The sequence below is a fragment of the Theobroma cacao genome, chromosome 5 (genome assembly GCF_053813885.1).
Source record: "Theobroma cacao isolate CCN51 chromosome 5, ASM5381388v1, whole genome shotgun sequence".
Lineage (NCBI taxonomy): Eukaryota > Viridiplantae > Streptophyta > Magnoliopsida > Malvales > Malvaceae > Theobroma > Theobroma cacao.
In genome coordinates, this window is record NC_142643.1 from 4,432,589 (window position 1) to 4,446,565 (window position 13,977).

Consider the following 13,977-nt stretch of genomic DNA (forward strand, 5'->3'; position numbering starts at 1 on the left):
CAAATGGAATCTAGCTTTTTTAGCAAAGAGATACATACATTTGTCATTGAATAAATGTTCATGTGCTCAATACTACTTGATTAGTTTTGATTGCCATGTATCATGACTTTCCCAAAGTTTGTTGTTTCAATTCTCTTATCTTTGCGTCTAGATTTTTCAGTGTTTTGATAACCTTGGGCAAGTTAATAAAAACATGATCATCGCCAAAATTGATTCATAATAAGCAATCATTTTATGTGGGAGATCATACATTTCACTAAAATATCAAGGTTCCAGACATAGCACCAGAAATGATGAGAACACAACAAGAAAATCAGCCTTTTGCACGCAAAACTATGTTATGCTCTTGATCCAATACCCTGCAGCCTTTTGGCTTCTTAGACATTTTAGTGCATATATATTTAACTCATAGATGTTATGTCAATTCTCCAACGAAGTAGTCAACCAGGAGATAATTGCTACATCTCCCTGATCTTACTAAAACTAATTAAGCTAGCTCTAAGATAACTTGTAAACATTGCTAAGCTAAACTGAATATTCTAAATTAAAAGAGGATCACCAAGCTAAACTAATTAGTCTAGTTGAGATAAAGTGACTAGTTATTGACAAGTTAATTGAGTAGTCTATTAGGGATAAGAAGGCAGCTGCACAGCCCAGTAGGGAGATGAAATTGGGTTATACTCGTCCACATTGAAAACATAGTTGCATTCAGCAATCTGATGATGGTGGTTTGCTACTACTCTGGGCTTGTTAGAGCAGCGAATTGAGGTGCTTTCGACGGTCTCTTCCCCGGACATGTCTGTGTAACCTGTGGAGCCTGGGTTCTTCGTGGCCTGTTCCCTTAGCATACCTTTCAATTTCATGACCTGCATCAGCGTGAGAGTAAATGGGAATTAATTGAGTGTAAGGATTCATTCATTTATCTTTTTTTGTTTCAGCTTATTTAAGCAATATTCTGTCTTTGCCAAGAAAGAGAATAAGAACGTAGCACACTGTTTTACATCGCATAAATGAGTCATGAAACGATCTTAAACATGCTAAGAAAGGTTAAGGCCCGAGACAGCTTTGTTTCATGATTTGTATGGCAAATGCTCCCTATCTGTTATGTGAGACGTTATTGTCGCATTAAAGCTTGCATTAATTAGAAAAGGGGGAGGCCTCAAAATGGAGAAAAATAAGAGGGAAACTGTGCATGAAAATATGCATGGAAGAGAGAGAGAGAGAGAGAGAGCGAGAGAGGGTTTTTGAACATGTGCTAAACCTCTTCTTGAAGCTTCTGCTTCTCCCTGGAGATAACATCATACTCCTGTTTAAGCGCATCATATAAGCGCTCAAGCTGCTTAGCTTTCCATCTAGCACGCCTGTTTTGGAACCAGACGGCAATTTGCCTTGGTTGGAGCCCAAGCTCCCTCGAAAGCTTCATTTTCCTGTCAGGGTCCAACTTGATCTCTTCCTGGAAACTCCTCTCCAAGGAGTCCAACTGATCAGTTGTCAACCTCTTCTTCTTTTCTTGATTGTTGTAGCTGTTCTTGTCCAAGGCTGGAACCAACCCATGAACTGCCTCCACTAGTCCTGGATGCTTCATCTCCATACCTTAGAAGAAGAAGCAGCAGAAGAAAAGTTAGGATTGCGTAACGAATTAGCAGACAAAGCTAGAAAGCAAGAAGGAAACACTTGGAGATTTAAAATGGCAAGCTTGAAGCTAAAAATAAAAAAGTTGTTGGTTAATATGAAAATGAAATGCTTCTTTCAAGCTTCAAGTGACCTTCAAGAAAGAAAGTAGTATGAAGCTAGCCTTCTACCTTGTTGAAAGATGCTTCCAAACACATGAAGAAAGTGGACGAAAAGAAAAGACAGAATGGTGATTGAGGGAGTGACTGTACCTGGATATTGATCATAGTTATAGTTGTAGAGGAAGTTAAGAGAAGGTTCTGGTCGAGAAACAAAGGTCCGTAAGGTGCCATTCCAATCCATTTTTGACTTGTGTCGCCTTGTCTTTGATCTTCCCTCTTCTAATTCCTTCAAATCGACCAAAGTTTATCTGTATTCTAAAGAGTGCTCCTCTCTTGGGAATACATGGACCACCAAGAGAAAGCGAGAGTGGAAGAGAGAGAGTGAGCTTAAAGAAGCGTGGCAAGGGAGAGTTGGGCAAGGTTTTCTTTCTTCTCTGTACTTGTCTTTTGGGGTGCAACAAAGTGAACGCGTGTGAAGGAAAAAAACCACCGTGAGGGTTCTCTCTACTTCACTTTTGGGGTGCAACAAAGTTTAATGTGTAAATTTAAAGGGGGAGATAGCTGGACTTTTGTCGGTTAATTAGAAGAAGAAGAAGAAGTAAAATGGAGAGAGAGAGAGAAAAGAAAGAAAATGCCAATGCGCAATCATAGGTCTCCATCTGGTCCCAGAAACCTGCCTCTATACGACTGACATTATGCCTTCTCTTTCTCACGCCTCGACCTGACTCCTCCTCAGTCCTCACCCACCATATACTAAGTACTCTCTAGTCTATCCCTTACCATCTTTGAAATTATTAAATTTAGATCTTGCTAAGGTGGTGGTAATGTAGAGATAGGGAAATACTGTTGAAAACTGACAAGCCAAAAATGAGCATAGGTGAGGCCACAATGCTACGTAGGAAGCGAGCTTAAGAGAAGAGAGGTGGCACAATATCAATACACCAAAACCTGCCACCTCTTACTGCACAAAATAAAGCACAAACGCAAAGCAGAGAAGAATTGGAGTGGTATATGGAGAATTCCATTTAAAAAAAAAAAAAAAAGAGTTGGGCTCATCCTATTGCTTCACCTTCCCTACACCACCTTAATTAACTTGCCGTATCACAGCAGGGAAAGAAGAAATCTCTCTCTTTCTCCCTCTGTTTTTTGTTTTTTTTTCCTTCTCTCTCTGTCTTTTTGTCCTGATGGGTTGGCTTGGATTTGCTGAATAGCCATTCTGCAATTGAATTGAATGAATTGTGTGGGGGTCAGGCCTAGCCATATAAGAGCTCAGTCAGAGAGAGAGAGAGAGAGAGAAAGAGAGAGGAAAGAGTATCTTTTGGCAGAACAAAAATCATGAAATCGTAACGGTAAGAAGAGATGTATATCAGTATATTGATATATTGAGCCCCAAATCCTGAAAGAGATGAGACAGAGGCCAGAAGTCACTGCCTGTATTCCTTTCTTCTCTGTTAATTATAAGATATATTAATATATAATAAAATCTGAGTTGGGTGACAAGTGACAACAACACTTCATATTCCATAACTAGAACGGCAGGACCCCAAGATACTTGAGAAAGATAAAAAGGTTTTTAACAGATTTAAATCATGTGGATTTGTGCTTCAACCTTCTTCTGTTCTGTCCTTTTTGCTTGTTTAGATAGCAAGAAAATCTTGCACTTTCTCCTAAAGCAGGCACCACAACCTTTACACTTATCCAAAGAGAAAAAAATAGAAATAAATAAAATAAAAGGACACCCTTTGCTTCCTAGATGCCAGCTTCTCTAATCCCAAAGTCACTACCTCAAATTAGTTTTTTTTTCCTCTTCTTCTTCTGTTATTCTCCCTTACTCAACTTTCCCTGACAAATAATTTAGCCTCCAACAAGATGACGCATTGAACTTTCAGTAAACAGGAGTAAATTTTGGGTTTTTACTCATGGATAAAACTATTTAGACTTTGACTTACATCCATAATAAAATAAAGGGGGTGAGATAAACACATCAACCAACAACTTTTATGAAGAGAACCATATGTTTTTTTAGGGAAGAAATTTACAGAGACAGAGGAAGCCCTGGACATTTTCAATTTAAGACATTGCAAGTAAGTACAGCAACCCTCGAAGTATATAACAGAAAAATTAAATCTGAAGCTGTCTGGAATATTAATTAGGACATTAACAAAGAAACAGTGTTATACACAGTGAAGATGTGCACCATGGCACAGACAAATTGAAAATTTTTGTCGTTAAACATTTTGACCCACCATAAATTTGGCCATCCTTCCCGCAGCTGATAAAACTCTGACCTTGTTCTTGTTGGCAAAAGAAAACCAGATGTGGACCTTGCTCATTCAGAACCCACAGTGCCCAGTTTCCATAATATTTTTTTTCTTTATTTTTTGTGATTGTTGGTGTCATTATTCGGGAAAATTTACCCTTTACCTGCTAAAAAAAGAAAAACCTTGCTTACACAAACAGGAGACATGTCAGCAAGCTATAAGGCTGCTAGGCTCTAAGGTTTAACTTTAGAGGTGCAGCCCATTAAAGCTTTGTAGCCAGCGTCCTTACCTTTTTTCATCCACGAGATGATGAACATGCCATCTCAATGCTTCCTCATTTCATTATCAACCCCCTAAAATTCTACTGAAACATCATCTTGGCACAAGCACAATAACATTGAACCCTGGGAGAGAAACAAACAAAAACACCAAAATAATAATAAAAATTTTCACTAATCTTTCAAAGGCCAAACATTTCCTCAACAGTTTCTCTATTGGGTCAGTGACCACACCCCCATCAAAGCCCAAAAGAACCAAAATTTTTCAGACCCAATGGGGCAAAGACCTCAAACAGTTGAGACTGTACGGTCGGAGAACAACATGAGCAGCTACCACTCGCTTTTCGTTGCTATCTTTCTAGGTACTTTAAAAGTTTAAAGTCATAAGATTGTAAAACGAGACAGGCTCAAATCAAAAACACTTGATGAAAAGAACTTGACCTTTGTAAGAGAAATCTAGAAACCGGCACAGCAAGGGAAGTACATGATTCCAAAGAGATCTGGACATTAATGTTAGATTGGGCCAGCTATTTCTTGGTACCAAGCTATAGCTAACAAACTTTATTCTTGCAGATTAGATTTGAGTAATTGGTTGACATAGCACACAAAACATTAATTACAAGAGAAAGCATCAATCTTTTGGTTGGACAGAGCTTATAAAGGAGGAGGACCTAATTCAATTTATAGCCGTAAAAATTAGACGTCAAATTGATGGATTCGAAGCTAACAATATTAATGATCACTCTGATGGCAAATAGTTTTATATTTCCGGCAAAGTTTAATGTAACCTACAACCAAATTCTTAAATATGATATGGATGAAACCATAATCAAGTTTTGATATTCCAAGTAACAATGACTTGTTGGCAAAGCAGGAAAGATGATTAGGCGAATGCTAGGTAGCATTTCAATTCCAAACAAGCAACCAAGAGACACAGATCCACACGGTCTTATACCACAAGATTGCTCCCGGTTGTCAAGGTTTAAGATTTAAGAAATGTCTTAAAACCCCAAGTTTTAAGGTAATAAGCGGCTGTCTAGGTTATAAAATGTTGTTGGAACCGCCAGTGGTCCTGTCCTGATTTAGGCAACCTTTAGAGATACAGAGGAGGGGGTTAGATGCTCCCCTTTCAACCTATTAGAACTAATTCATGGACGATGGCTGGCTCGAGAAACGGACAAGAAAGTTAGGGCGGCTGCGCCGATCGTGGACCAATGTCTAAATGTTAAGCTACATGAAATTTCATGAACCAGGTATTTAATGGGCAGGCAAAGAACCCATGTGGAAAAAGGAACATGTTATTCACTTTTGCAACTGAAACGTGATAATCTCTTCAAGAGAAAGTAGAAACTTGGATGGGGCCTAACCTTGTCAATGGCATAGCATTCTGAAACAGCTATGCTTACAATTTATAATAATAATCATAATAAAACAGAAAAAGAATCGAAAAGCTAATCTCAAATGTTATATGATCTGGACGCAAAGGACTAGTTCAAACACAAGTAAAACATTACACCTGCCGGTTTAAGTCTTCAAGAATTAACTTGGAGAACAAGACAGATGTGATTCAAATGAAACCAAACTGCAAATAACAGCAACCTAATCACAACCACACACGTAGAATTAATGTATTTAAAAGCAATAAGAGAAAAAGCATGATGATAGTCTTCATTTCTGCTAAAAAGTTGTAATCCTGACTGCAGATAAACAACTACTTAACTACTTTGTTCCAAACAAAAAGGGGAGGGGAGGGGGTAAGAAAACAATCATTTCATAAGTTCAAAATATTCAAACACCTGGTTTGGTCCCAGTCAGAAAGGAATACATTATCACAAAATGTATGGGAACAATGAGCAAAATGCTTTACCACACAAACTGTGTTTTAAGCAGCCAAAACTTCTTCCTGGTGGTCCAGCCGTGCATGAACCTCTTTCATTTGCTCACAGCTGTCAGACGACTCCTGGACCAACCTTTAGTAAAGAGGACTATCGGCCTAAGGACAGAGTTTAAAATAGGAATGCAGCTTACTTCACTCTTTATCTTACAACAATTTTAGAACGAACCAATGAATGACAATTTATTCAAAGATTCGAAACTGGACCACCTACCAACAAAAAACAAGCCAATCCAAACCAGGATATGGCCAGGTAGGAGTTGTGAGATTTTGTTTTCTTCTCAAAATTTTAATACCATATGACAAATGAAATGAAAACAGAATCAATCAATTTGACAAATCAAATGGCTGAACTACATGTCAAATAGTCAATTACGGAAAAGCAGTGATAAGCAAATGAAGTCAACATATTGCCTACACTTATGGAAAATGAAAGATCAATGCATGAATTCTTGGATAAACAAAACCAGGGTAGAAGTGAGAGGAAGATGAATAGCAAGACAAATAAGCTAAAAGGATAACGAGCATACAATGATTTTGACCATGTCATTCAGGTTGGTGAGTTTGCGGGTAACCCGCCCTACCTCTGTGAGTTAAGTCTATTACAATATAACAAGAAGCATCAGCTACGGTTTAACAAACCATACCAACCTGATTAGAGTTGGATTTACAAACAGAATGGGCAAGGCAGACCCACAGGCTATAGTTCATATAACAGTTAACAGCTCCACAATCACTATGGCAATCACACTTAATAAAAGCAGTAAATGTGCACATGATCCACCACTTCAACAACCAAAGTTGGGGTAGAGATGCCAAGAATTTCATAATTAATACACAGATTCATTATGGTGATAACTACTTAAAATAATTTCACAAATTTATCACAGCAGTTAAAAGTTCATAGAGATAGGAGGAGAGCAAACAAGGCTTCTCCTAGCATCACAAAACTTTTCTAAACATATAAAGAAACAGTAAAGGGAATAAAACTGTCATAAGACTTAAGAAAGAACTGTACCTCATTTGCATCACAACTAAGTTATGAAAATTTTTTAACAGAAAGCACCTGGTGAAAACAAGATGATAAACAAAGCATAACCTCTTAATTAATTTTATCTGCAAAGGTGTAAAAGGAAACAAAACTGGATCAAATACATGGTAGTGAAACTTACATAACCATAGAGGACACATACCTACTCCAAAAACCAAATAAGATGATATCCTCTAAAAGAACAAAAGCCTTTAGAAGTATAAGCTGTACGTGAAACCCCACATGGAATTTCCAGGGATCATTGATGATAACAAGCAACTCTGGTGTGTTTCTGGTTATTTCAAAACCCCTCTTCTTTTACGCTCTCTTAGATCAGTGGGGATAATAAATACAGAATCTACACAAAGCCCTCCTTTAGAATGTGTGCAATCTATCTGTTTCATGGAAAATCTGACTTCAGTTGCTGGTTCTGAATCACTGACAATAAATTGCCCTACCTTGTACTCTATCCAGCATCCACGCTTAAGGTTTCCATATTCATAATCTTGTTCGTTATCATCTAAACAGTGCTCACATGACGCTAGCTGACCATCAGCAGTAGACAACTCAAATTTTACAGGCCTTAAGTCCCAACCGTGAGTATGCTCAAAACTAGACACCCGTCTTCCCAACCTTTTGGAAAATCTTCCAAGGTGAAGCCTGAGTGAAAGAGTATAGATATCAGCCGGAAGAGGGAACTTTACTACTCCATCTACTTCAAACCACCATATTTGCTGCAAATATGCCACAATATGGAATCTGCAAGAAGGCAAACATAGAGGGTACTAGTCAAAATTTGTTAACATTGAAAGCTTAAGAGGAGAAGAAAAGTGGAAACATTTTAACTACTGGCTGATACAATTGGAAAATAAATTTTTCAATGGCATAAAAATCTGAACACTGACTGCAAAAATTGAAAATTTTCCCAGTTTATGTAGAATCGTTAGAGACATTAAAAAGTTCAAAAAATATTTTGCAATTAAGGACTATAATGTTTTCATAGCTAGAACAGAATCATCAAAATATCCCTTCAAATATTTTGTTTAACTAATTATGCACCATGAAGAAAGATTAAACTCAGTATATATAGAGGAGAGAAGTCATTGGGAACCCAATCTCCTGTCACACTGCAATCTGATCATAGAAATAAGGAAGATGAGGGCAATGTTAAAGCAATCTGTCATGTTGCACAGAGCTAAAGGAACAGATAAAGGTTGCAACCTACATAAGTTGATGAGATGCAGACAGAATGCACAAAATTTAAGTTTTCAACCCAGACAAATATAAAGAAAGAAGTCTTACCATTTTACATTTAAATAACAAAATATCAAAAGATAAAAAGGTAAACTACTACACTCAGGAGGTGAAAATGTCAAACAAAGGGTTGGGAACTACCCTGACAGTAAACAAGGAAAAGTTTGAAAGCAAAGCACTTATTGTGAAAGAATTACTTCAGAGAAGCACACAACCAAACCTCCTCCCTTTTCTCCAATATATTCAAATGATGTTGGTTCCTACTACCATCAAGCGTGTGTCCTCTCGTAATGATAAAGATAAAACAATGCTCAGCACTTTCTTTTTGTTAATAACAGAAGAAGAATTAATATATAAGCGATAACATTGTTCCATATTCCTCAAAGCCATAAGTGACTATTGCTATCACTATATTATGTGCCATTATCTTTGTAGGCCAACAGAGCTAAGGAAGCCTGAGCAAAAATTTTAAACGGCAAATGAATTGCAATCAATAGATAAAATTGGCACATTATTGGACCAAGTACTAATTAAGTGATAGTTAACTGGGGAGAAAAATGTGGTTCAAAAGGAAAGGATGCACATAATTTATTTCAGTTGGAAAAACATCAGATCATAAAATCAACAAGCCACTAAAACTCACAACAACAACCATATATGGGATGAAAACTGTAGTTTGCACTATCTAACCTAGAGTCTGCCATAAAAGATATAAATGCAAGTAAATTCTAACACTAGAAAAGAAAAAGACCAAGAGACATCTACAAATACATGCCTTTAGTTCTTGGAAAATTTATCTTTCTAAAAACATTGGACAACAAAAAAAAAGTAATTTGAATAAGAGCCCCATTTGATACGCCAGCTACCTGTGTAAAAGCATCACTAACGCTGCCTGAAGAGCAGAACAGAAAAATGTAAATAGCAATCACTCAAAACTGAAAATGCCATAGCATATAATTGTGAGATAAAGGTGACCCTCAAAAATCAGATCATGCTCCACCAGAAAACAGAAAAATACATTGATTGCCAGGATCAAATTTTCTGTCATCCTGATTAATCTAATTAACTCTGGAATTATTTCCAGTTAACACAAAAAAAAAGGTTGAATCATCCTAAGTAACCAATGAAAAAATGGAGTGAGAGTACTAAAACCTGGACGCATGCCTAAGCAATAAATATGTGTTTCTACCAAGCTCTCACTCATAAAACACTCCTAGGTCGAAACGTCCAGAGTACGTCAGTAATTGTATCAAGAACTCGAGATCATTCCATGCCTAAATCAAGGACTGGAGAGTTTATGGGAAAGTGAAGGGCTACCCTCTTATCATATGACCTAGCCATTATAAATAAATAAAAAAAATGCTCCATGGAAGGCATCAATGAATTGATCATCACTTGGTTGAAAGAAACCTGAACCAGCCTGCCTAGTCATGATGCTAGTAGAAGTGGATTGCAAAGCTTAAAGTCCATTTATAAAACACAGAGTTTCATTGTAGAGTTTTTCGTATATATCAGAAGATAAGAAGATTGATAATATGAAAATCAAAGATATATTCTAAGCCCAAACATTCTTAACCATGCCTTGCTACTTAGCAAAAGGTATATTAGGAAGTTTCTAGAAGAAACTATGACACTCAAAACCTTGGTCTAGCCTTACAATGACATTTCAAAACCTTGGTCTAGCCTTATATATGACAGTCTTCAATTAAGTCAGTCAAATAGGTAACCATGATAGAAAAGGTTCAATTAAGGGCCACTAGGCCCCAAAGCCCTCATATTTGAATATTTTTAGCATCTAGCATCCCTTAATAACTTCAAGCATACTTAAAGAAAGAGTCAGTTTATGCAACAAAAGGAATTTTTTGAGTCTACCCAGAATTTGTGGACTATCATCCCACTTCCTGAGGGTGAAATCATAAAGGAATTAACAAAGTGTGAAATACAATTTGAAGCATAAGACCAGGAAAAATATCCTGTGGAGTAAACGAAGTTTAAAACAAATATAATGTGAGAGATTACTTTAGAGGTAATTATGAGAAAGCGCAAAGCAACCAATTTGGTTGAGGACTTGGACAATAAATAATCATCTAAAGGCAAGCACAAACTTCTACAGAAGAGATGAACTTTCAAAGAGTGAATTATCGAAAAAAAAAAAAAACACTTTCAAAGAGTGCTAAGCAAGAGAAGAAGACAACCTTTCCTCACTACAACTCAAAAATGTTAAAGGAAAAAGGTGGCATACTAAAGTACAGGCAGAAAGAAAGTAGGAAAATGGTTAGTGTTTAATTTCATTGTATAGGTAACTGATCAATGTTTATTAACTCTTATCCTGCACTGATGGGGAAACATAGGTTCCAGCATGGTAGCACTCGTACAAACATGGGTTCCAGCATCGAGAGCAGAAGCTTAACATTTCAGCATCAATATGCTTCTTTAAATATTCAACAAAGAGGTTCACCATTAAAAAGCCAATCCTAATCCAAACTAGACAAGGCTCAAAAAGATACTATGACGACACAAACCAACCATAACGGAAAAGTTAAAACATCTATACAAGGTTCTCTAGTCTCTAGACACATAAAACATCTCAATTTCCCAGAAACTTTTGACAAAAGGCAGCTTACACTAGGCAGCACTATCTCCATTCATGAAAGCTTGGTCATCTCCGTATTGCAAGATACAAGTCTACGATCTATCTAACAAAATGATCTTTTCTTATACACCTCTTCCAACTCATCAAATATCCCTTGAGATTAACAATGAGGTAAAACATCATCTTTAAAGATATAAACTAAAAGGTCCCATCATCATGGATTAAAATTGAATGAGCAACAAAGATGCAAACTTTCTGAGGTTTCAGCCTTTCCACATAATACCATTTGAACAGGACACATCAACGAGCAACAAAAACCTAGAAAGCAGCGGTTAAGTAGCACCCCAATGCATTTCCTTCCACCAGACAATAAATAAGACATGCAGCTGACAATACAATTCACCAAATATTCAATTCCAACAAATATGCAGCTTCATACATCTCTATGCTCCAAGTAGAAGCAGAATCAACAAACAATTAATTCTATTTTATGCTTCTTGAAGCAATCAATGCTTAATTCCGGCATGGTGGTTAAAACGATTGCTAAAAATATTACAAGATACAAGTATCTCAATGCCATATTAAGTCAATGTCAAACATCAACAAATTCCACTAGTAACTTTAGTATCAAAATATGATGATATCTAACCTAGATTCTTCAGTAGAAACCCAATTCCAATATCTCCGATCATCAATTCCGGTTATCGCCATCCCTTTCGCAGATATTGCCATGCATACCCTCCCCGTCACTCTGTCCAGCCATACTTCCTGCACCAATCCAATTTCAATCATCACTAATCTTCCCTCATTCGTAACTAATTATTATTGAACTCAAAGTAAAGCAACTAAAGAAAAATAAAACCCCCGAAACCCTGCACCCACCCACTCACACCCCCCACCCCCCCCCCCCCCCCCCCCCCCCCAACAAAAAAAAAAAAGGAAAAAAAACTCTCCTTTCCATTGCTCCCCTAGAAAACCCCGCACGAACAAAATTTGCTAAATATTTTGTTCAAATCCAAATAAAAAAAATCACATTAACCCACCACTTAAAGCACTCAAAACCCCCATTTCCAATCCTTCCCAAATAAATAAAGAAATAAAAAAGCATATTAACTTCCCCCAAAGCTCAAACAGTCAGAAACAAAATTTTTAAGCAAAAAATAAATTAACCAAAAACTATGTAAAAAACAGAAATTAATGGCATTAGCCCTCAATTTCAATCCTTCCCCAAAAAAAAAACATATAAATACAGATAACCCAAAACCCAAAACTAAAACACCCAGAAACAAATATTTGAAACAAAAATCAAATTAACCAAAAATGAAGAAAAAAAAACCTTTATTAACGACCCACCTTATTTCCATCATCAAAAGGTATCGGGCGAGAGAGAAGGGCAAAAATGTCTTTTTTGGACAAATTCTGGTACCTTTCAGGTGGCATCAAATCCAGCAGATCTTGGTAATTGCTCGGTAGCTTTTTTTCCCAAACTGAATCCGACGACGCCGCCCCTCTAAACGCACGATTCAACCTCGCCAGATTGCAAATCTCCGGCGGAGTCAAGTACGTGAAAACGCACGCCACGCAGCTCTCCGGTATATCCCCCAATCCCGGTCCCATCGCCGTCCCATTGAGTCCTTCCGTTAGGTTCGATAGAGACGAACCCATTGAATCCTTCTCACGTCCCTTTATTATTATCTTTTTCCTATTTATAAAATTCACTGTGAATTTGAAGCGTTCTTTAAGAAATTGGGTGTTGTTTTTAAGTCAGGGTGGTAAGAAGAGTGAACAAAGGAGGCGGAGTGGTTGGTGAGGGAGAAATTTTCCGGGTGTTTTCTAGCATTTCTTTTTTCTTTCTTCGTTTTTTTCCGGGAGAATGTGTTGCTGGGGGAGGTGGGCAAGAAAGTGAGGAAAATGTTAGGGAGTGAGTACCTCTTCCTTCCTTTTTTCGGTGTGTTAAAATTTTGGGGATGGGTCCCATTAAGAAAAGGGGAATGTGTCTTGGACTAGACCATACATGTATTAGTCAATTTTGGAATTTTTTTGGCCTTTTATTCTACTTTTAATTCTTTTATTTATTAACTTATTTGCCAACAAATTAAAAACAAAAAAAATAGACAAACGTGACTAAATAATTATTTTGGTTTAACTGAAAATATTACATTAAAAGTCTAAAATTATTTTATAAAATTTCTTTTAATGATAGTAATTTTAATAGCCTTGTGGATCCAATGTGGGAATTTCAAAATTTTGTTTTTGGTAGAAAGTAGGTTCAATTTTTCAAAAGGGAAAAAGCAAACCATGGAAAATACTCTTTCTTTCCTTTTCAAGTGTTCCAGTTTTTTTTTAATATATGAATTTGATCATGGGCTCCACCATCTCTGTATTTTTTTAATCTAAACTAACCACATTAAATAAAGATTTAATTGAGGAATTAATATCCCTATGTCCTAACATTTTATTGTGTGATGATTTACCTTGACTTGCCGCTCTTAGAAATGATCTGTCTCTTGCTATTCAACATTTCTTTAATCATTCCAACCTCAATTATCCTCAAAATCAATAAATTGTGAAAATTAATATAATAATAAACATATAGTAGTATTAATTATGCTAAATTGCAACTAGTTACATCTTAAATTTGTAGTAACCAGGTAGTATAATCCAAGAAGAAAAGTGCAATTAGACAATAATTTAGTCCAAATGATTATGGCATCAACAATTCAGTTGGTCCATTGTATCAGCCTTCTTCTTTGGCGAATGCAAAAGTTGGATTTCTTGTGGCTTTTCCAGGTTGAATATTTGCAAGGCCAATCAATTTTTTTTTCTCCTGTTCTTTGGATATTTCTGTCTCTTTGTCTCTCTATGTTTAAACATTCAACACCAATTTCTATAAAAGCAAATCATAGAACTTTGTATGGGCTGTTTTTTTTTTTT

General features: G+C 36.6%; 2 protein-coding genes across 3 annotated transcripts; both read right to left on the minus strand.

Moving 5' to 3' along the window:
- Positions 1–291: 291 nt before the first annotated feature.
- LOC18598127 (putative homeobox-leucine zipper protein ATHB-51) lies at positions 292–2,252 on the minus strand. Its single transcript, XM_007027511.3, has 3 exons — positions 1,884–2,252; positions 1,262–1,593; positions 292–866 (listed from the first exon to the last, which is right to left on the minus strand). Exons 1-3 carry the CDS (start codon positions 1,972–1,974, stop codon positions 627–629), a joined length of 663 nt encoding a protein of 220 aa, XP_007027573.3. The 5' UTR covers positions 1,975–2,252; the 3' UTR covers positions 292–626.
- A 4,995-nt stretch (positions 2,253–7,247) lies between these two features.
- Positions 7,248–12,987, minus strand: PP2-A15 (phloem protein 2-A15). 2 transcript variants are annotated; one of them, XM_007027514.3, is made up of 3 exons: positions 12,397–12,987; positions 11,693–11,811; positions 7,248–7,955 (listed from the first exon to the last, which is right to left on the minus strand). In XM_007027514.3, exons 1-3 carry the CDS (start codon positions 12,706–12,708, stop codon positions 7,493–7,495), a joined length of 894 nt encoding a protein of 297 aa, XP_007027576.3. In that variant the 5' UTR covers positions 12,709–12,987; the 3' UTR covers positions 7,248–7,492. The 2 variants fall into 2 exon arrangements, with proteins under 2 accessions (XP_007027576.3, XP_088662842.1); XM_088806716.1 differs by having other exon boundaries at positions 12,470–12,607.
- Between the last annotated feature and the right edge of the window lie 990 nt (positions 12,988–13,977).

Coding starts and splice junctions, on each gene's coding strand:
- LOC18598127 (XM_007027511.3), bottom strand. CDS start 1,974: ATGGATTGGAATGGCACCTTACGGACCTTTGTTTCTCGACCAGAACCT. Junction 1,594..1,883: donor TAACTATGATCAATATCCAG/GTACAGTCACTC, acceptor TCTTCTTCTAAG/GTATGGAGATGAAGCATCCA. Junction 867..1,261: donor AGCAGAAGCTTCAAGAAGAG/GTTTAGCACATG, acceptor ACGCTGATGCAG/GTCATGAAATTGAAAGGTAT.
- PP2-A15 (XM_007027514.3), bottom strand. CDS start 12,708: ATGGGTTCGTCTCTATCGAACCTAACGGAAGGACTCAATGGGACGGCG. Junction 11,812..12,396: donor CTTTTGATGATGGAAATAAG/GTGGGTCGTTAA, acceptor GGATTGGTGCAG/GAAGTATGGCTGGACAGAGT. Junction 7,956..11,692: donor GTTTCTACTGAAGAATCTAG/GTTAGATATCAT, acceptor GCCTTCTTGCAG/ATTCCATATTGTGGCATATT.